This window comes from Xenopus tropicalis, chromosome 7 (genome assembly GCF_000004195.4).
Source record: "Xenopus tropicalis strain Nigerian chromosome 7, UCB_Xtro_10.0, whole genome shotgun sequence".
Taxonomy (NCBI): Eukaryota; Metazoa; Chordata; class Amphibia; order Anura; family Pipidae; genus Xenopus; species Xenopus tropicalis.
In genome coordinates, this window is record NC_030683.2 from 117915936 (window position 1) to 117937036 (window position 21101).

Genomic DNA, 21101 nt, shown 5'->3' on the forward strand with positions numbered 1-21101 from the left:
CTCTCCTACTGACTGGCTTGCTAACATAAGAAAGCTATTGGCTCCTTGGGTGTCACCACAAATCTTCCAAGGTTCCACACTCCGTTCTTGGGCGCTTTACCTTAGATGGATCATCCTTCATGGCTGCCCAGCGCCCTTTTTTAGGCCGCCTGATGACTGCTGTGCTACCGTAGTGATCGACATGGCTGCCCATGGGGAGTGTCGGTGCCTGCGAGTATCTCAGTTCCAGGGCACTGCCTGGGAGAGACCTGCAAGAAAGGGAGAGGTGAGACAGATGTTACCTGATAATTTTGCTGTAACAAATTGCCTAATGCAAAAAAAAGTCCTGTACTAAATAAGTTAACCCTCTCCATCTGAATCTGTCTTCCCAGCTTTTCCTTCTAGAACTCAATCACTTTTCTATCTCACCTAGTATAATATACTCTAGAATTTAACCACTCTCCTCATCTCTCCAGAACCCAGTCACTCTCCCTTTCTCTATCCTAGTATAGCACTCTCTGGAACTCAACACTAACTACACTCCTCATCTCTCTCTCTCTCTAGAACTCAATCACTGTCTCTTTATATCTGCTAGTATAGCACTCTCTGGAACTCAACACTAACTACACTCCTCATCTCTCTCTCTCTCTAGAACTCAATCACTGTCTCTTTATATCTGCTAGAATAACACTCTCTGGAACTCAACACTAACTACTCTCCTCATCTCTCTCTCTCTCTAGAACTCAATCACTGTCTCTTTATATCTGCTAGAATAACACTCTCTGGAACTCAACACTAATTACTCTCCTCATCTCTCTCTCTCTCTAGAACTCAATCACTGTCTCTTTATATCTGCTAGTATAGCACTCTCTGGAACTCAACACTAACTACTCTCCTCATCTCTCTTTCTCTCTAGAACTCAATCACTGTCTCTTTATATCTGCTAGAATAACACTCTCTGGAACTCAACACTAACCACTCTCCTCAACTCTCTAGAACTCAATCACTCTCTCTTTATATCTGCTAGTATAGCACTCTCTGGAACTCAACACTAACTACTCTCCTCATCTCTCTCTCTAGAACTCAATCACTTTTTCTTTATATCTGCTAGTGTAGCACTCTCTGGAACTCAACACTAACTACTCTCCTCATCTCTCTCTCTAGAACTCAATCACTTTTTCTTTATATCTGCTAGTATAGCACTCTCTGGAACTCGACCACACTGCTTATCTCATCCTCTCTAGAACGCCATAACTTTTGACATTTAGCTCTAACACTCTCTTAAATCTTTCTTCCTATTTCTATCACCCCTTTCTTCTCTTTTACAACCCCCCCCACACATTCATGTGTATCCATTGCCCTACTTTTCTTACTATCACTCCCACCCATCCTTCCCTCTCCCACACCTCTGCATCTCTCTCCCACACCATCTCTCTATCTCCTTCTCTGCCACCTTCCCCCTCTCTCCTACTTCTGTGAGTTGGTTCTCCAAAAACACCCCCACACAGTAAATGCTCTGTTAATTTGCAAGATCTCTTTAGCTATGCCGTTTCGATAATTGCAAGTTCTTTCAAGCCAACACAAACCATTACCCAACGGCTGAATGTGTGCATCAAAGAAAAAGCACAAAAACCACAAAGAGATAATGGACATCATATAAAACCACTGGCGACGTAATACGGCGTGCAGATGGAAGCGCAACGTTCAAGGTGTGAGGTTTGTAAATTTGAACGAACAGATCAAACCTAAATCTGGGGTGGGGCATCTTAAAGGAACAGTTCAGTGTAAACATGAAACTGGGTAACACAGACAGACTGCGCAAAATAAAAAATGTTTTCAATATAGTAACGTAGGCAAAAATGGAATCTATAAGGGCTGAAGTGGGCAGATTTCTAACATAATAGCCAGAACACTACTTCCTGCTTTACAGCTCTATAAGCTCTTAGCAGTCAGTAACCAACCAGTGACTTGAGGATGGGGCATATAGGACATAACTGTTCAGTTAGTTTTCATAACTGCAACCTTACTGACATTTATGTCCCATGTGGCCCCCCTAAAGTAGGAAGTAGTGTTCTGCCCATTATGTCAGACACCTGCCCACTCCAGCCTTTACAGATTACATTTTGCCTAACTAACTATATTACAAATATTTTTTATTTTGTGCAGTCTGTCTATTTCATTTAATGCTTGTTTGTGAGTATTCCATTTGGGTTTCTATTTATTTCTTATTAAAACGTTATTAAACTATATTGGCACGCTTTCTTTTGTTGTATGTATGTATAACTTTATTTATAAAGCGCCACAAGGGTACGCAGCGCTGTACAATCTTAAAAGATACAAAATTACACACAGGGAGGACAAGTGTTATAATAAATAAATACAATACATTTATATAAATGCACAGGTAATAAGTGCCATGTGGTATGAGACACAGTAGGAAGGAGGTCCCTGTCCAGTAGAGCTTACAATCTCTTCAATAGGAATAGCTTTGTACCCCAAGGAAAAAAACAAAAATGTAAAAAATATAATATTGTGGGAACCTTGTGACGCCCATGATTTTTTAGCAGCCTTGCAGTATTCCTTTCTGTATTCGCTGCTGGACTTTTATGAAGGCAGCTATGTGGATTTCTAATCATAATGGGCACAAACAGCCCAGTCACATGTATATCTTCCCCAGGTGACAAATAAAGTGCCGTCTGTGTTGTGATACAATGCCATTTCTAGTGATTATTTAGGAAGGCTGTTTTGAAGTATTGCTTGCTTTATGAATACCAAGCAGCCATAAATCTGCAGGCAGAGTCTCTCCTAAAGAGAGAGACGGACATCCCGCAGTAGCTAAACCCCCAATAAAACAGTGTAGCGCTGGGTTGGTTTATAGACCCATTAGGCTGCCGGTGCCAACCACGGCAGGAGTTATTTCATATTGGTCCTTATGGCACTCACCTGGAGTATGTGGAAGAAGGTCGTCCTCTCAGCTGGTCAATTTCCAGTTGCATCCTCTCAATCTCTGCCACAAGCTGCTCCTAAGACACCAATGAACAGGTTTTAGTATAAGTTGTGATACACAAAGAAAGGCTGCTTACATCTGGGCACTGGGGATGAACATAAACTGGTGCAGGTCCCAAAAGAAAATGTTCACCTTAAAAATAATCTATTTTGGAGAATTACATAATCTAAGCAGGTTTTGCAATGGAAATAGAAAAACTTATAAAGCCATACAAACCTTATTGAGAAGGAGCTCATCCTGTAGCTTTTTCATGTTAGCTATTTCTTCCGAGAGAGTGTTCTGTGAGAGAGAGAAAGCAAGCAAAGGAAGAGAGAACTGTATAAGAGAAGCACAGGCAAAAGCAGCCGGCGAGGGATTGTGCCCCCGTGCAGGAAAGGGCCTAATGCCAGGTAGAGTGCAGGAAGGTGGGCACAGCAACCCTTTGCACTCATAAGGATCACTGTCAGGTTAAGTGTCTTGCAAAGCAACCACATTATTGTATTTCTTTATTAAATGTGCTGGGAATGTAACTACAAGGGACTGCCATACCATGTGCTCCAATGTCTTCCACTCCATGGTACTGCCAGTGTTAACTAGTTCCATTCTAAACCAGCAGGTCTGTGTACCCAAGGCCAAAGTTGGACTAGTCATAGAAAACTAGTCACACCCAGTGTGATTTAGCTGCTGATTCCACAGATCGAGCCCATAGCTTAATGGATCAGACAGGTTTAAAAAGGAGAAGGACTTTTTCTTTTAATGGGACCTGCATAGGCTTTCCTCCTCCTATTCACTATACTTGTTCTACTCTACTTCTTATGCTGCTGTGACCAGATGTCCTAGCTCTGGTGCCTATATATATATACAGGAATGGGACCCGTTATCCAGAATGCTCGGGACCTGGGGTTTTCCAGATAAGGGATTTTTCCGTAATTTGATCTCCATAACTTTATGTCTGCTAAAAATCCTTTCAATATTGAATAAACCCAATACGGTTGTTTTGCCTCCAATAAAGATTACAGGTATGGGACCCATTATCTAGAATGCTCTGGACCTGGGGTTTTCCAGATAAGGGGTCTTTCCATAATTCGGATCTTCTACCTTAAGTCTGCTAAAAATATTAATTAAACACAAAAGGATTGTTTTGGCTCCAAAAAGGATTAATTATATCTTAATTGAGATCAAGTACAGGTACTGTTTTATTATTACAGAGAAAAGGGAATCATTTAACCATGAAATAAACCCAATAGGGCTGTTCTGCCCCCAATAAGGGGTAATTATAACGTAGTTGGGATCAAGTACAGGTACTGTTTTATTATTACAGAGAAAAGGGAATCATTTAACCATTAAATAAACCCAATAGGGCTGTTCTGCCCCCAATAAGGGGTAATTATATCTTAGTTGGGATCAAGTACAGGTACTGTTTTATTATTACAGAGAAAAGGGAATCATTTAACCATTAAATAAACCCAATAGGGCTGTTCTGCCCCAATAAGGGGTAATTATATCTTAGTTGGGACCAAGCACAGGTACTGTTTTATTATTACAGAAAAAAACAAAACCATTTTTAAAAATGTGAATTATTTGATTACAATGAAGTCTATGGGCCATGGCCTTTCCGTAATTCTGGATAGTGGGTTTCCGGATAAGGGATCCCATACCTGTATATATACATATTTGTTTTGGGTTGTGTACAGATAACCAGTATCCCTGTGGGCATAATACCTAAGTGCAGCATCCTGTACTCATGTGTTTGGGCATGTATATAGATATATGGTGGTCTGAGAGACACTCATTACACAGTGATGCCTTTCCTTTTAATAAGAGAATAAGAGGCTGGGTAGAGAAAGGGTGAAGTGTAAGCTGGATACAGAGTCAAAGAAGCAAAGCATTCCTTATCCTATGCGCTAGAGTCAGAATAATGTCCCACTGGGAGCCAGATGGGATTACACTGGACCACAGTGGTTTTTAATTCTGTATTTTAGGCCTCTGGTCGCAATTAACGAAGAACTGCTAAATTGCACCAATCTGGTTGTAATCAACTTCCCCACTTGGGTCAAAAAGTTTGGTAGTGTTGTAGGAATGCAAGGCTTAATGTATAACATTATACGGCTGAAGTAGCTGAATGGAAATTACATAAATATTCATGTACAGCACTTTCTGTTAAATTGAAGAGCAGAGGTGATAACTTACTGTGAGCAAAAAGCATTCGTTTTCTGTATGAATGGAAAATGCTATGGCTGCAATTCTCTATTAACACTAATGCAAACACACTGTCATTGTTTTTAATACTCCTATAGACATCCAAGCAGCCAATACCTACAGCCATTCCACTTGATTTATAATTTGATAAGGGTCCAAGCAAGGAACCAAGGGGTTAATTGCCTTAAAGACTGCAAATCATATACAGGTCATGGAACTCTGAGGCAGGGTCAGACTGGGCTGCCAGGACACTGGGAAAAATCCCAGTGGGCCCCGGAGGCCCAGAACCGACCCTTGCCGGCGCTCTCCCTGCTTCCCCTGTTCCTCCGCCGGAGCATTAAACTTTCTCTCAGGGGAGGACGTCGGGTGGGGGACCCTGCAGGGGGGTTAAGGGGGCCCCTGCGGGGGAGGTTAGGGGCCCCCTTAACCTCCCCGCAGGATCCCCCACCCGACGTCCTCCCCAACCCCCAGTCCGACCCTGCTCTGAGGTGACTTCCAATATCCTCAGATTTTACAGCAGGGGGTGCATTGTTTATTATAATACTTCAGTAAGTCATGTGACTGAAATTACATCACAAAGCACCAATTATAACTGACGACACTAAGCACTGTTTATAAAGATATAATTTACAGGATATTAACAGCTCTTGTGTTTTATATGTATATTTATATATATATATATATATATATATATATATATATATATATATATATATATATACTGGAACAAGGACAGCACTCCTAGGATTTAAAGAATTGTGAGCAAAATATAAATGCAAAAATAGAAAGGTTTATAGTAATAAACCTTTCTATTTTTGCATTTATATTTTGCTCACAATTCTTTAAATCCTAGGAGTGCTGTCCTTGTTCCAGTGCATTTTTTTGTACTAGCACCCAGGTTTTGTTGCTGCAAATGGTGTGCACCCTATGGATTATTTTATATATATATATACCCAAGCCCATGCTTGGCTTCTCAGATTCCCGTCGTCCTCGGGAAACATCTGCACCTAGGGTTGGGTTGATATCGTGTTTGTGTTTTAGCAAGTTACCACTTTTTGGACAACTTTTTCCCATTACACCTCAAACTCATATTCCCAACAGCCCATAAGGGCGGTAGGACAGCTCCGCAGATTACGTTGGCGCTTTATGAATACACGTATTAACAGTCAATAAATAAAGCGTCCCCAGACACACCTTCTCTTCCAGGGCCCCCATCCGCTCCTTTAGATGCAGCTGCAGCCGTTCATTTGACTCAGACAGGAGTTTATCTACCGTCTCAGAGAGACGTTTGTTGTGCTCATCGTTCATCTTCTCCCTCTGACGTGCCTGCGCAAAACATTGAGATATCAGTGCATACAAATGCGGGACTGGACAATTTATTGTACCGTTCTATAAAAAGCCGAGGGCTCAGGGAATACTGGCAATCAGTTACCACTGCAGAGCGTTAGCCGGCGCGGAGATGTCATGGAGTGGAAATCTGTGTAGATTTAGGAACCCCGAGGCTGCGGAAATCTAATGGCTTTGGAATTTGTAACAGCAGAGCTCAGTGCCCCTGCATTGGTAGCCTACACAGTATGCAGCAGATCTATTATCCTTCTGTAGCAAATAGCAGCAGCTCTTCCTATGATAGAGTATAGTGTAATAAGCCCCTGCACCAAGGAAACACTTTAGTAGGAGGCCCGAACCTGCACCCAAAGTTGCGCCTGAAAGTGATGATGTCCATGGAATAATATCATATGCAGCTTAAGGGTGAAGACACACAGAGATACTAGTAGCAACTACTTTTTCATGGCAGAAAATCCCCTGCCATAGACAATACTGAGAATTGCCTGTTATAAAACACAAAAACAAAAAGTAGAGACAATTATCAGTAAATGGTTCTGCTTCTTTCCTAAGGGTGAAGACACACGGAGCTACTAGTAGCAGCTACTTGTAGACAATGCATCAGCATTGTTCTGCTTCTTTCCTAAGGGTGAAGACACACGGAGCTACTAGTAGCAGCTACTTGTCGTGGTGCATTGTCTGTTTTAGTAGCCACGACAAGTAGCTACTACTAGTAGCTCTGTGTGTCTTCACCCTTAGAAAAGAAGCAGAACCACTCATTTACTGATAATTGTCTCTACTTGTGTGTCTTCACCCTTAGGAAAGAAGCGGAACCACTAACCAACCTTTGGATCAGTCACTGTAGATACAGGTACGAGGTTCCCACCTACATTGTACTCACTCGCTGCAAGGCTCCGTGGGTCAGTTCATTAATATTTACTGTTTGTAAGCAGTGACTCATAGGGGCATATTTACTTACCCACGAACGGGTTTCGTAATGATCGGTATTTGGCGATTTTTTGGAAAATTTGTGCGACTTTTTCGTTGCCATTCCGAATGTTGCGCAAAATTTGGCGATTTTTTCGTAGCGTTACTACTTGTGCGAAAAGTCGCGACTTTTTCTTAGCATTCGCGCCGAGTACGAAATATTCGGATTCATTCAAGCTTCAGTATGGTGACTTTTCTTGGGCCAGGTTGGAGCTGCAGGGTGCCATTGAGTCCTATGGGAGACTTTCCTTGGGCCAGGTTGGAGCTGCAGAGTGCCATTGAGCCCTATGGGAGACTTTCCTTGGGCCGGGTTGGAGCTGCAGAGTGCCATTGAGCCCTATGGGAGGCTTTCCTTGGGCCGGGTTGGAGCTGCAGAGTGCCATTGAGCCCTATGGGAGACTTTCCTTGGGCCGGGTTGGAGCTGCAGAGTGCCATTGAGCCCTATGGGAGACTTTCCTTGGGCCGGGTTGCAGCTGCAGAGTGCCATTGAGCCCTATGGGAGACTTTCCTCGGGCCAGGTTGGAGCTGCAGAGTGCCATTGAGCCCTATGGGAGACTTTCCTTGGGCCGGGTTGGAGCTTCAGAGTGCCATTGAGCCCTATGGAAGACTTTCCTTGGGCCGGGTTGGAGCTGCAGAGTGCCATTGAGCCCTATGGGAGGCTTTCCTTGGGCCGGGTTGGAGCTGCAGGGTGCCATTGAGCCCTATGGGAGACTTTCCTTGGGCCGGGTTGGAGCTGCAGAGTGCCATTGAGCCCTATGGGAGACTTTCCTTGGGCCGGGTTGGAGCTGCAGAGTGCCATTGAGCCCTATGGGAGGCTTTCCTTGGGCCGGGTTGGAGCTGCAGGGTGCCATTGAGCCCTATGGGAGACTTTCCTTGGGCCAGGTTGGAGCTGCAGAGTGCCATTGAGCCCTATGGGAGACTTTCCTTGGGCCGGGTTGGAGCTGCAGAGTGCCATTGAGCCCTATGGAAGACTTTCCTTGGGCCAGGTTGGAGCTGCAGAGTGCCATTGAGCCCTATGGGAGACTTTCCTTGGGCCAGGTTGGAGCTGCAGAGTGCCATTGAGTCCTATGGGAGACTTTCGCGTTTTTTCGCGCAAATCGTATTGGTAACGAAAAAGTCGCGACAATTTCCGAAAAGTCGTAAAGGCGCCGAAAAAATCGCAAAAAAATACGAAAAAGTTGCAAAATGTTCGTTTTCCAATCGGAATTTTTCCCATTCGGATTTGGATTCGTGGGTTAGTAAATCAGCCCCATAGACTTAATGGCCTGGGGTTTGGGAATGCAACATTAAACATTTGTATATGTTCAGAAGTGAGCAAGGGAAACAGACTAAAATATGCACTTTGGCTCCAAAAATATAACCATGTTTGTTAAGAAGCAGAAAATATTAATTCAAACTCTGTCTTATTTTCATTTTCCTGCCAGTTTTTGTGCAGGTCAGAAAGGGCAGTTAACATGGTCCCCTAGAACCCAATGTGGGAAATGAGATAAGTGCATACAGGACACATAGGGGCTGATTTACTAACCCACGAATCCGACCCGAATTGGAAAAGTTCCGACTTGAAAACGAACATTTTGCGACTTTTTCGTATGTTTTGCGATTTTTTCGGATTCTGTACGAATTTTTCGTTACCAATACGATTTTTGCGTAAAAACGCGAGTTTTTCGTATCCATTACGAAAGTTGCGTAAAAAGTTGCGCATTTTTAACGCTACGAAAAATGCGCAACTTTTCGCGTAAGTTTTAACGCTACGCAAAATGCGCAACTTTTTACGCAACTTTCGTAATGGATAGGAAAACTCGCGTTTTTACGCAAAAATCGTATTGGATCCGAAAAATTCGTAAAGAATCCGAAAAAATCGCAAAACATACGAAAAAATCGCAAAGTACCGATCATTACAAAAAAACGCAATCGGACTCCATTCGACCCGTTCGTGGCTAAGTAAATCAGCCCCATAGTATTTTATTCTTCTAGTTACTATTCTTTTAAAGATGCTGTTTACCTCTGAGTTAACTGTTAGTACGATGTAGAGAGTAATATTCTGAGACAACTGGTCTTCATTTTTTATTAGTGGTATTTTTTGAATTATTTCGCTTTTTGTTCAGCAACTCTCCAATTATCTGGTTGCTAGGTTTAAAATTACCTTAGCAACCAGGGAGTTGCTTGTATGCCAGACTGGTATATGAATAGGAGGGAAGTAAGGAAAGGTAACAATAACAATAAAATTATATCCTTGCTGAGCAATAGGTTTTTTTTTGTTTGCTGGGGTCAGTGACCCCCATTTGAAAGTTGAAGTCAGAACAGTCAGAAGAAGAAAGTACGTAATTAAAAAACTATACAAAAATAAATAATGAAGACCAACTAAAAAGTTGCTTAGACTTGACTACTCTATAAAATACTAAAAGTTTACTTAAAGGAGAAGGAAAAGTGGAATAACTGGGGGATGGCAAAATGTTAGGCTATGATTAACATAGTAAGTTAGGTTGAAAAAAGACATACGTCCATCACGTTCAACCATAATGCCTATATATAACCTTCTTAACTGCTAGCTGATCCAGAGGAAGGCAAAAACGGAACCTCCTCTTCTAATCTTCTAAGATCACTTACCTGATACCCCAGGCCGGTGCCCCTATTAGCAGAAATCCCACCAGCCTGGGATACATACAGGCGAGCGATCCTCTTCCTTTTGTCCCGTTTTGCTGCAATCCCGGGGCCCACACATGCATGGTAGAATCATAAAGCCAAATTTTTTCTCCCCCTCTCCTTTCCTTCTCCTTTAAAGGTGACCCACCCCTTTAATGCTCAGAGTTTAGCACTTACTTACTGCACAGGGTACCTACCCGTTGTAACTCCTGGTTCTTCTCTTCCAGTTGCGCTTCGAGCTGACGGAGTCTCTCCTCAAAATTTCCATGCCGCTCTTCAGCCTGTATACACACGAAAGAGCAGATAGTAGAACCATATTGGACTGCAGTGGGTGTATGGCTGGTTATTGCAGATATTTTCCCATTTCAAGCATTATTCAATAATCAACATTTTATTATATTTTTACAAAAGGGGCCACTTCATTTTCACTTTTAGCTGCAGCATTGGAATGCCTATTTATTTGCAAGGCTATGTGCACAAGGTTCCACCTCGCATTTTTCTTTGCTTTCAAATACATTTTTGACTTCTGAGCTGTTGCCACAACAAATTTGGGGCAATACAAGTCGATGAATATTGTGCAAAGCCTTGTGCCCGACTGACATGACACGATTTGTCAGCTACACAGATGTATCTTTCTGAGAAGGTGATACATGAGTCTCAGCAATAAGCTGAACAATCATTCTGAACCCAGTGTCATGAGTAGTTTGTCTACTAGTGGCTCGGCTACGCGGGCTTTATTGATCACTACTCACCCTCTGTTATTTTATTTTTTATACGGGTGGATGTGTGCCCTTGGTTTGTGTGTGAGCACAGTGAATCCTTTGCAATATACATCAATTCAAAAATATGCAGCCTTTTCAAGATTCTTAATAATATGGTTTGTACCAGTTCCCTAAGCCCCGCCCCTTGTTCCCCTGCTGATCCGGCTGACTACTTTGTGACTCAAATAAAATGTAACAGTAGTCACTGTCCCTCAGCCTGCCTTCAGCCTGCATCCTCCCAATCCCACAATCCCCTGCACATGTGATGTCAATAAGGAAAGGAACATCACAGTGCAATGCATTGTGGGTTATGTAGTTCCTGCATGCTGTCTGTAAGCTGTGGGGAAGTTGTTACAATTGGTAACATCAATGTTTTAGTCCCTCCTCCCCTGCCAGGATTGCAAATGATGCAGGAAGAAAATAATTGTTTTGCAGCTGGATTTCAGCATATAAAAATGGTTTTTATTCATACTTTTTGAAGGAATGGTGATAGGTATATTAGTTTCTATGCAATGTATTTTTATATACAGCTGCAATGTTCAGGGGTATAGTTTCCCTTTAAGTACATCTGTTCTCTTCTCTAACAAACCCATTCCATTAGGAATGCCTGACTGGCAAACAATATGGCTGAACTGTATGTAGCATTAATAATGTTAAGTTAGTGTGCACTGAGAAACCACTAATATCTTGAAAAAATATTTGTGGCTCAAATTTATTAAAGCAATACTGTAAGCAGATTTTTTTATAGCCTTCATTTCCCAGGGTGCCACAGCCATGTGACTTGTGCTCTGATAAACTTCAGTCACACTTTACTGCTGCGCTGCAAGTTGGAGTGATATCCCCCTTCCCAGTAGCCGATCAGCAGAACAATGGGAAGGGAGCAAGATAGCAGCTCCCAGTAGGTATCAGAATAGCACTCAATAGTAAGAAATCCAAGTCTGGCTTGGGACTCCCCCAGTTACATGGGAGTAGGAGAAACAATAGATTAGCTGAAAGCAGTTCTAATGTGTAGCACTGGCTCCTTCTGAAAGCTCAGACTCAGGCACACTTTACTGCTGCGCTGCAAGTTGGAGTGATATCCCCCCTTCCCCCAGCAGCCGATCAGCAGAACAATGGGAAGGGATCAAGATAGCAGCTCCCAGTAGGTATCAGAATAGCACTCAATAATAGGATATCCAAGTCCAGCTTGGGACTCCTCCAGTTCATGGGAGTAGGAGAAACAATAGGTTAGCTGAAAGCAGTTCTAATGTGTAGCGCTGGCTGAAAGCTCAGACTCAGGCACAATGCACTGAGATGGCGCCTACCCACCAATATTACAGCTACAAATACAGTGGAGGAAATAATTATTTGACCCCTCACTGATTTTGTAAGTTTGTCCAATGACAAAGAAATGAAAAGTCTCAGAACAGTATCATTTCAATGGTAGGTTTATTTTAACAGTGGCAGATAGCACATCAAAAGGAAAATCGAAAAAATAACTTTAAAAAAAAGATAGCAACTGATTTGCATTTCATTGAGTGAAATAAGTTTTTGAACCCTCTAACAAAAATAGACTTAATACTTAGTGGAAAAACCCTTGTTTGCAAGCACAGAGGTCAAACGTTTCTTGTAATTGATGACCAAGTTTGCGCACATTTTAGGAGGAATGTTGGTCCCACTCCTCTTTGCAGATCATCTCTAAATCCCTAAGGTTTCGAGGCTGTCTCTGTGCAACTCTGAGCTTGAGCTCCCTCCATAGGTTTTCTATTGGATTAAGGTCCGGAGACTGACTAGGCCACTCCATGACCTTAATGTGCTTCTTTTTGAGCCACTCCTTTGTTGCCTTTGCTGTATGTTTTGGGTCATTGTCGTGCTGGAACACCCATCCACGACCCATTTTCAGTTTCCTGGCAGAGGGAAGGAGGTTGTCGTTCAGGATTTCACGATACATGGCTCCGTCCATTTTCCCGTTAATGCGAATAAGTTGTCCTGTGCCCTTAGCAGAAAAACACCCCCAAAGCAAAATGTTTCCACCCCCATGCTTGACGGTGGGGACGGTGTTTTGGGGGTCATAGGCAGCATTTTTCTTCCTCCAAACACAGCGAGTTGAGTTAATGCCAAAGAGCTCTATTTTGGTCTCATCAGACCACAGCACCTTCTCCCAGTCACTCACAGAATCATTCAGGTGTTCATTGGCAAACTTCAGACGGGCCTGCACATGTGCCTTCTTGAGCAGGGGGACCTTGCGAGCCCTGCAGGATTTTAATCCATTGCGGTGTAATGTGTTTCCAATGGTTTTCTTGGTGACTGTGGTCCCTGCTAATTTGAGGTCATTAACTAACTCCTCCCGTGTAGTTCTAGGATGCTTTTTCACCTTTCTCAGAATCATTGACACCCCACGAGGTGAGATCTTGCGTGGAGCCCCAGAGCGAGGTCGATTGATGGTCATTTTGTGCTCCTTCCATTTTCGAACAATCGCACCAACAGTTGTCACCTTCTCTCCCAGCTTCTTGCTAATGGTTTTGTAGCCCATTCCAGCCTTGTGCAGGTCTACAATTGTGTCTCTGACATCCTTGGACAGCTCTTTGGTCTTTCCCATGTTGGAGAGTTTGGAGTCTGCTTGATTGATTGATTCTGTGGGCAGGTGTCTTTTATACAGGTGACTAGTTAAGACAGGTGTCCTTAATGAGGTTGACTAATTGAGTAGAAGTGTCTAACCACTCTGTGGGAGCCAGAACTCTTAATGGTTGGTAGGGGTTCAAAAACTTATTTCACTCAATGAAATGCAAATCAGTTGCTATCTTTTATTTAAAGTTCTTTTTTCAATTTTCCTTTTTATGTGCTATCTGCCACTGTTAAAATAAACCTACCATTGAAATGATACTGTTCTGAGACTTTTCATTTCTTTGTCATTGGACAAACTTACAAAATCAGTGAGGGGTCAAATAATTATTTCCTCAACTGTACATTTGTTGGTTCAAGAATAAAAGTTTAAATGGCAGAGTGAATTATTTGCTATGTAACACTGTCATTTAGAAATAAAAAGTTCCCTATAAAAATCATGACAAAATCCCTTTAATCATCCAGTACCAATTGGGTGCCATGTTATATCTATTCTATCTAATGGAAACACACATTCTCCCAAGATACAGGGATGCCCCCACTACCTTGCTGAGTGCTGCCACTCGTTGCGCCAGCTGAGCCTCGATCTCTGGCAAAGTCTCCGCCTTCTGCAGGGTCTGCTGCAATTTCTGCTTGGCGTCTTCCAGCCACTCCTGAAGCTGCCGGTTCTTCTCTTCACTCTGCGGCAGGAGTTACAAGTCAGCAAAGCTAAAGATGAATGGTCGATAAAGAGCACATCACAGCCCTGGGACTCTCTGGCCATAAATCTAAAATACTTGGCAGACTCCCATTGCGCCTCCTTCTAATGTACAATGGTGATTACTTCCCTTTCACTGAACAGGTACTAATCAATAGCGCACAACTGCCAGGCAATAACTTAATGGGCGCAGTCCTCGGATTATGACCTACAAGTCATAGTATAAGGCAGGGATGGGTGAGTGAAGGTGATCCAGCAGCCAAAGGCGTACACTGACCTATATACACGCACACACATCCATATATACATATCATATAAAACGACCAGCAACACTGGGATTTCTGTGCAAATCAAAAATGTGTATTTAAATGTGCATATACATATGTATATGGCTGTAAATGCACATTTAAATATACTTTTTTTTAGTATATATATATACTAAAAAATATAGTATTTTTACTGTGCACCTGGGTATTTAATTAAAGCAGTGTGCCACCCTTCTGGTAATATATATATATATATATATACACACACAGGTATAGGACCTGTTATCTAGACTGCTTAGGACCTAGAGTTTTCTGGATAAGGGATATTTCCATAATTTGGATCACCATACATAAAAATCGAACACTATATAAATAAGGATTCAAATGGGATAAAATACAAGACACTGTTTTATTGTTATTTTTTTTTTAAAAATAGGGTTATTTAATTAAAATGGAGTCTATGGGAGATGGCCATCTCCCATACCCCTGTATTCTCTCACTTGTACTGAGAGCTATCTCCCCTACCCCTGTATTCCCTCACTTGTACTGAGAGCTATCCCCCCCTACCCCTGTATTCCCTCACTTGTACTGAGAGCTATCCCCCATACCCCTGTATTCCCTCACTTGTACTGAGAGCTATCTCCCATAACCCTGTATTCCCTCACTTGTACTGAGAGCTATCCCCCCTACCCCTGTATTCCCTCACTTGTACTGAGAGCTATCCCCCATACCCCTGTATTCCCTCACTTGTACTGAGAGCTATCCCCCCTACCCCTGTATTCCCTCACTTGTACTGAGAGCTATCTCCCATAACCCTGTATTCCCTCACTTGTACTGAGAGCTATCCCCCCTACCCCTGTATTCCCTCACTTGTACTGAGAGCTATCTCCCATAACCCTGTATTCCCTCACTTGTACTGAGAGCTATCTCCCCTACCCCTGTATTCCCTCACTTGTACTGAGAGCTATCTCCCCTACCCCTGTATTCCCTCACTTGTACTGAGAGCTATCTCCCCTACCCCTGTATTCCCTCACTTGTACTGAGAGCTATCTCCCCTACCCCTGTATTCCCTCACTTGTACTGAGAGCTATCCCCCATACCCCTGTATTCCCTCACTTGTACTGAGAGCTATCCCCCCTACCCCTGTATTCCCTCACTTGTACTGAGAGCTATCTCCCATAACCCTGTATTCCCTCACTTGTACTGAGAGCTATCCCCCTACCCCTGTATTCCCTCACTTGTACTGAGAGCTATCTCCCATAACCCTGTATTCCCTCACTTGTACTGAGAGCTATCTCCCCTACCCCTGTATTCCCTCACTTGTACTGAGAGCTATCTCCCCTACCCCTGTATTCCCTCACTTGTACTGAGAGCTATCTCCCCTACCCCTGTATTCCCTCACTTGTACTGAGAGCTATCTCCCATAACCATGTATTCCCTCACTTGTACTGAGAGCTATCTCCCATAACCATGTATTCCCTCACTTGCTAAGAATCCATGCAGCCCCTTCTTGTAGCTGTATCTATCTAATGTATCAGCCAGTGCGACTGTGATGGAACTTCCTGTCTTCTACTAATTGAACTTTCTGTCTTCTAATTTCAAAGCATGCCCCTGTGTCTGCAATAAGGACCTTAGAGTGTTTATCGTATGATCCCTTTATATATATATATATATATATATATACATAGTTATCATATCTCCCCTTAAACACCTCTTTTCCAGTGTAACCATTCCTAACTTGGCCTGCCTTTCTTTATAGCTGAGACTTTTAATACCCTTAACCAGCTTTGTTAGACTCTCTTCAGTTCATTAATATCCCTTTTAAGCACTGGGGACCCAAATAGCATGGCATATTTTATACAGGGCATTAAGAGCGCTTTGTAAATGGAAAAAATGACCCCCTCCTCCCATGAATCTATACCCCTTTTAATACATCTCAAAACCTTGTTTGCCCTTGCAGCTGCTAGGTCCGTTTCCATTATGGCTTTGCCTAATGTAGTCCCATTAAGGGTAGAAGTGGCTTGCATATTATTATATCCCAGATGCATAGATCCGATGCCTTGGATGGAATTAATTGGCCTGCATAGAAATGTGCAAGGCTATTTGTATACCTTATGTCTTTGCAAAAAAATAATAATGTATATGCCTGTTGCTGGGATAAGGGATTACCTGTTGCGATACTTTGTGCGCTCTCTTGAATATTAGCCATACTGTGCATTTCCTTGCTTGTAGCAGTGGGTAAAATATCAGCAACTTGCCACCTGTTTCTTCCACTGTTATCAAGGGCTACCTGAGCAGGTTGCCCAAACCTATGCAGTGTAACCTTTAGGGTTGTTGTCAGAGACTTAAGGCTTAAGTATGTGGTCTGCTACACACAGCCGAGATGAAAATATCACATATAAGACTGCCCTTAAGTGATCGTTTAACAGAAGGTACTATGCATTTTGATAGGCTGTGTCTGAGAGACTTCCACCTACATAGCGTTAGGAGGTTTTTGTAAAGGCACTTTTTCAGGCCACCCTATGAAATATGATTATTGGGTTTCTTGGTGTTAAAAGCACCATATTTCTGCCATCACATTTCCATGTCCTTGATAAAATATACCCTTCCTAGGGAGTGATGCCATCATCCGTGTACTAAATAAAAGTTCCTGTTGCCCATTACCTGTCTGTAAAGGGATTCTTTGCTTGCCAGTTCATTCTCCAGCTTGTCATTGACATCATGGAGCGAAGTGGCTTCTCTCTGTGCACTAAGGTAACGTTTCTCCAGAGTAGTTATTCTTTCCTCCATATCTTCTCTTTGTGCCAGAGCCTGCAAAAAGCCAAAAAGATTCAGAGAGGTGTATTTAGATACAATACTAAGGAGCATCCTCTTTAGCTCCATAACACTAATTTCCTCCTTATTTACTGTGACTCAATTGTAGCCTTTTAGGTACCTTTAGAAGAACTTACCACAAGATGCCTATATAGCACATTAATGGAAGTATACCTAGAGCTACAACATGGCAAGGTTTAATGTCCAGCAAGATTTTACTCTAGACTAGTGATCCTCAACCAGTGGCTCGTGAGCAACATGTTGCTCCCCAACCCCTTGGATGTTGCTCTCAGTGCCCCCAAACCAGGTAGTTATTTTTGAATTCCTGACTTGGGGGCAAGTTGTGGTTGAATAAAAACAAGATTTACTACCAAATAAAGCCCCCTGTAAGCTGTGTGCATAGAGGCCCATAATAGCCAATCTTAGCCCTTATTTGGCTCCTCCATGATGTTGTGTTGCTCCTAAAGTCATTTTTCATTTGACTGTGGCTCATGAGTAAGGAAGGTTGGGGACCACTGCTCTAGACCATGACCACCTGGAGGACCAAGTTCTTATCCATAAATGGCCATCACTCTATAGTAATTATCCAACCCACTGCTTTCTGTTTTTATAACTTTACAAATAAAGACTGAGCATATGCAGAAAAGACAAACGAAACCGATGAATACTTACATCGCAAAGCCCAGATAACACTGACATTCATTGAAACATTATTAGAAAAACAGCAGAGCTAACTCACCTCCTTGAGGTCCCTTTGGAGCTTGGCATTGACCTCTTCAGATTTTATGAGATCTTTCTGGGCTGTATTTAGCTCTTCTTCAAGTTCCGCCATTTGACGGCACATCATGGTCAACCGCTCCTTTAATTGGCACAGCTCAAGCCTCTGTTTCTCCAGCATCTCCTCCAGCTCTGATTCCCTGCCTCCTCGCAGTTCCAGGTGGGAGGAGCCGTTTAGTATGGTCTGCAAGATCAGAAAAGGACAGTTCTACCATTGGGCTTGGAGGAAGAGTGGGAAACTGCACTTGTTTTGGGCTGCTGTTCAATTAATAGCCACCAAGGAAGCCCATGAGAAAAAAAATACGCTTCAACCTGACAAAAACTCATTTGGGTGTGAATGCATAATTTATTTTTAACTAAAGCTTCCTTACAACCTGAGCAACTACATTTATACAGTTAAGTGTCGCTAAGGCTTTCTAGTTTTGTGGAACACTTTTTTTGCAATATTTTTGTCCCAAAATAGTTTCATCTTTTCTTAGTAAAAAATATATATGTTCTCATACCGAGCTTGGTGTATCGCCATCTTTACCCCCATCATCAATTCCTGATCTTCTCCTTGCAAGCTGCTCCCGAAGTGCAATAGACTGCAATTAAAGAGAACAATTATATCCTCCCCATTATATCACTCAGACATGGCAGTACTGGTTGAGAGAAGACACCTGTCTTCTACCTTCGGCCTCAAAGGGGGCTGGGAGCAGCCTCCATGGTCATACGATTATTTCACATGGTCTCCTACACTGATTACCCTTTGGGTGTTACACTATGGTCTGGACTAAAATCATTTATTTAAATGGTCAACTTACCTCTTGGCTAGACATCTCCAGTTCTTCTTCCAGTACTGCCACCCTCTCGAGGGCCACACGAAGGCGCTCCCGAACCTGTCACAAAATAAACAAGCTGCATGTTATTTGACACTGTAAAGAATTGGGTTTGTCTAAAGCCTATGTACATGAGAACCCTAAACACACATGTGTAGGGCATAGGCTATATCTGGTGAATGGAGGAAGACCAAGCATGTCCAAATTTTGGTCCTTCAGTAATAACTGAATAATCCCCCCCCCCCCCCCCCCCAAAGCGACCCAGGAGCTAAAGATGAGAGACTGGCAATCTAAAGCACTACAAAGGAAACATCTAGGTATACTCCCCAAGAACACTGGGGCGCAAAAAGAACTGGATTCAGTTAGGGAGCCATTATGAAATCCTCTCCCCTGACACTTTGAGCCCCTATGAAAATATCTTGGTACTTTCCCCATGAAACTTTGCCCCCACTGAGAACTTGCTTTCCTTTGAAGCTTGGAGACTTAATGAGAATAAAAGGTAATTTTGCCATGGTTCTTTTCCATCAGCTTTGTGATCTGTTCAACTGCACAAAGCACACAAATGATTGCCTACAAAAACCAAGGCTATATGAAACAATGTTCCCTGTAGCTTAGTCACCAGCTAGCCTTGAGAATAGGCTATTTATTGTATTATATAGCTATAAAAATAAAAATAAAGTAAAGGGCAGACACCCTCAATTAATGAGAAGTATAAAAATACACAAGTATCCAGGCAAAAAATTCAAAAACTCAAATAATGGTCAATCAATAACATACAGAAGCATAATTCTTTCAGATAAATATGCCTCCAACAGAAGGTGGTCCGGCATGTGGGAAAGGTATCCAGTTTACGGTCATGATTAAGTATGAAAGCTGTTACTATCATGGAATCAGTCCTGCAGGTCTGAAGAAGACTGAACAAGGTCTAAACTTTACCTTTTCATCAAGGGCCTTGTGGTGCTCAAAGAGGGACTTGAGGGCTTTTAAGACTTCTACCTCGCTGGAGACGCCAGCGGGCGACTGTGCTTGCCTCTTGACCACCGTCATTCTCAGAGATCGCTCATGCCGGGACACCAAACACTCCAAATGCTCCAGCAGCAGCTGAGAATATGAAGAAATGTGAAATTAGCCATCAAAGAAACAAAAAAAGGTTGATATAAAGAGCCAGGAAGCACGAATTTGACACAGTGCATGGAACAGAGTAAAGGTAAACTGGGATGTGGCTCTGCTTAGAATGGACCAGAGAAAAGTCCCATGGCTCTTCCTTGCCTACTAACACTTTCTCAGCATAGCAACATCACAAAATACACTTTTTGCATACAGTCAGCCAAAATTAACAGCAGGCGGCATTGTTGTTTCATTATATTAGTAGTGTAAAAACTGATAATAACTCAATTAAATACTTGAAATTGCACAAGTGCAAGAAGAGTGCTCTGAGCAATTCATTGATTTGTTTGGAGGGTTTCCTAAATTTAAGTCTTCAAACTTTTTTCACAAAAATGCCCATCCCCCATTGCTAGTGAGACATGTACATCTTTTCATTATTTATCATTTGTACACATGTTAATTTAAAGGTGAATTATCCCTTATGGCTAATGCCAGAGGGTGCTTATTCAAAATCAGCTGACCCACAGGCCCAGAATCAGCCCCATGTGGCTGCAGCCTAACAAAATGCGTTGGAGTACAAGCTTCCGTTGAAGGGTAAATATAGATAAAAATACCAAGAAACACCAATGACGACAGCACTGAACATGCCTTAGATATTTTATTTCTGTCTGGTAAATCCAGACCCTAACCCGCCTGCTCCCAGCCTGAACCCTACCAAACCCAGACAGTCCCCTCTATTTATAGACCTGCGTCTGACCCGCCCACCGCTGATGTCACAAGAAGGGTGGGGCTGGGGTGGGCGTCTATAGTGTAAGGTCATGGGTATTGTAAGCAGAAGACCTCGACTCGAACCCAGCCCTGTATCATCATCTTCGATAACATGTGAACCTTGTTTACTGCTGGATAATTTGTAACGACCCCTAAGCTTAGCTTCTCAATGGCTGCTCAGACTATACTGATCGTGTGCAGTGTCACTGACACTCCTAACAAAATTCAAGATGGTGGCCCCCAAGTGTATGAATTTGTAAACCTGAAACATTACTTTTATAGTATACCGCCCAACATTTGAAAAATGGAAAAAGGGACAAAAAAAAGGCGCCCGCGACTATTATTTCGTCGCCTGCGGCTATTATTTTGTCACAC

At 42.6% G+C, this 21101-nt stretch overlaps 1 protein-coding gene across 4 annotated transcripts in view; it reads right to left on the bottom strand.

The window, feature by feature from the left end:
• ppfia3 (protein tyrosine phosphatase, receptor type, f polypeptide (PTPRF), interacting protein (liprin), alpha 3) overlaps positions 1–21101 on the bottom strand; it is a 91231-nt gene that overhangs the window by 20185 nt on the left and 49945 nt on the right. For 3 of the 4 annotated variants that reach the window (XM_012967551.2, XM_012967552.2, XM_012967550.2), the window contains exons 4-14: positions 19788–19952; positions 18837–18911; positions 18537–18617; positions 17996–18217; positions 17107–17253; positions 14025–14159; positions 10315–10398; positions 6359–6490; positions 3203–3265; positions 2923–3002; positions 101–248 (exon numbers count right to left, since the gene is read on the bottom strand). In XM_012967551.2, coding sequence (XP_012823005.1) covers positions 101–248; positions 2923–3002; positions 3203–3265; positions 6359–6490; positions 10315–10398; positions 14025–14159; positions 17107–17253; positions 17996–18217; positions 18537–18617; positions 18837–18911; positions 19788–19952 — 1332 coding nt within the window. The remainder of the gene's footprint in view (positions 1–100; positions 249–2922; positions 3003–3202; positions 3266–6358; positions 6491–10314; positions 10399–14024; positions 14160–17106; positions 17254–17995; positions 18218–18536; positions 18618–18836; positions 18912–19787; positions 19953–21101) is intronic. The other variant, XM_012967553.2, reaches the window with a different exon arrangement.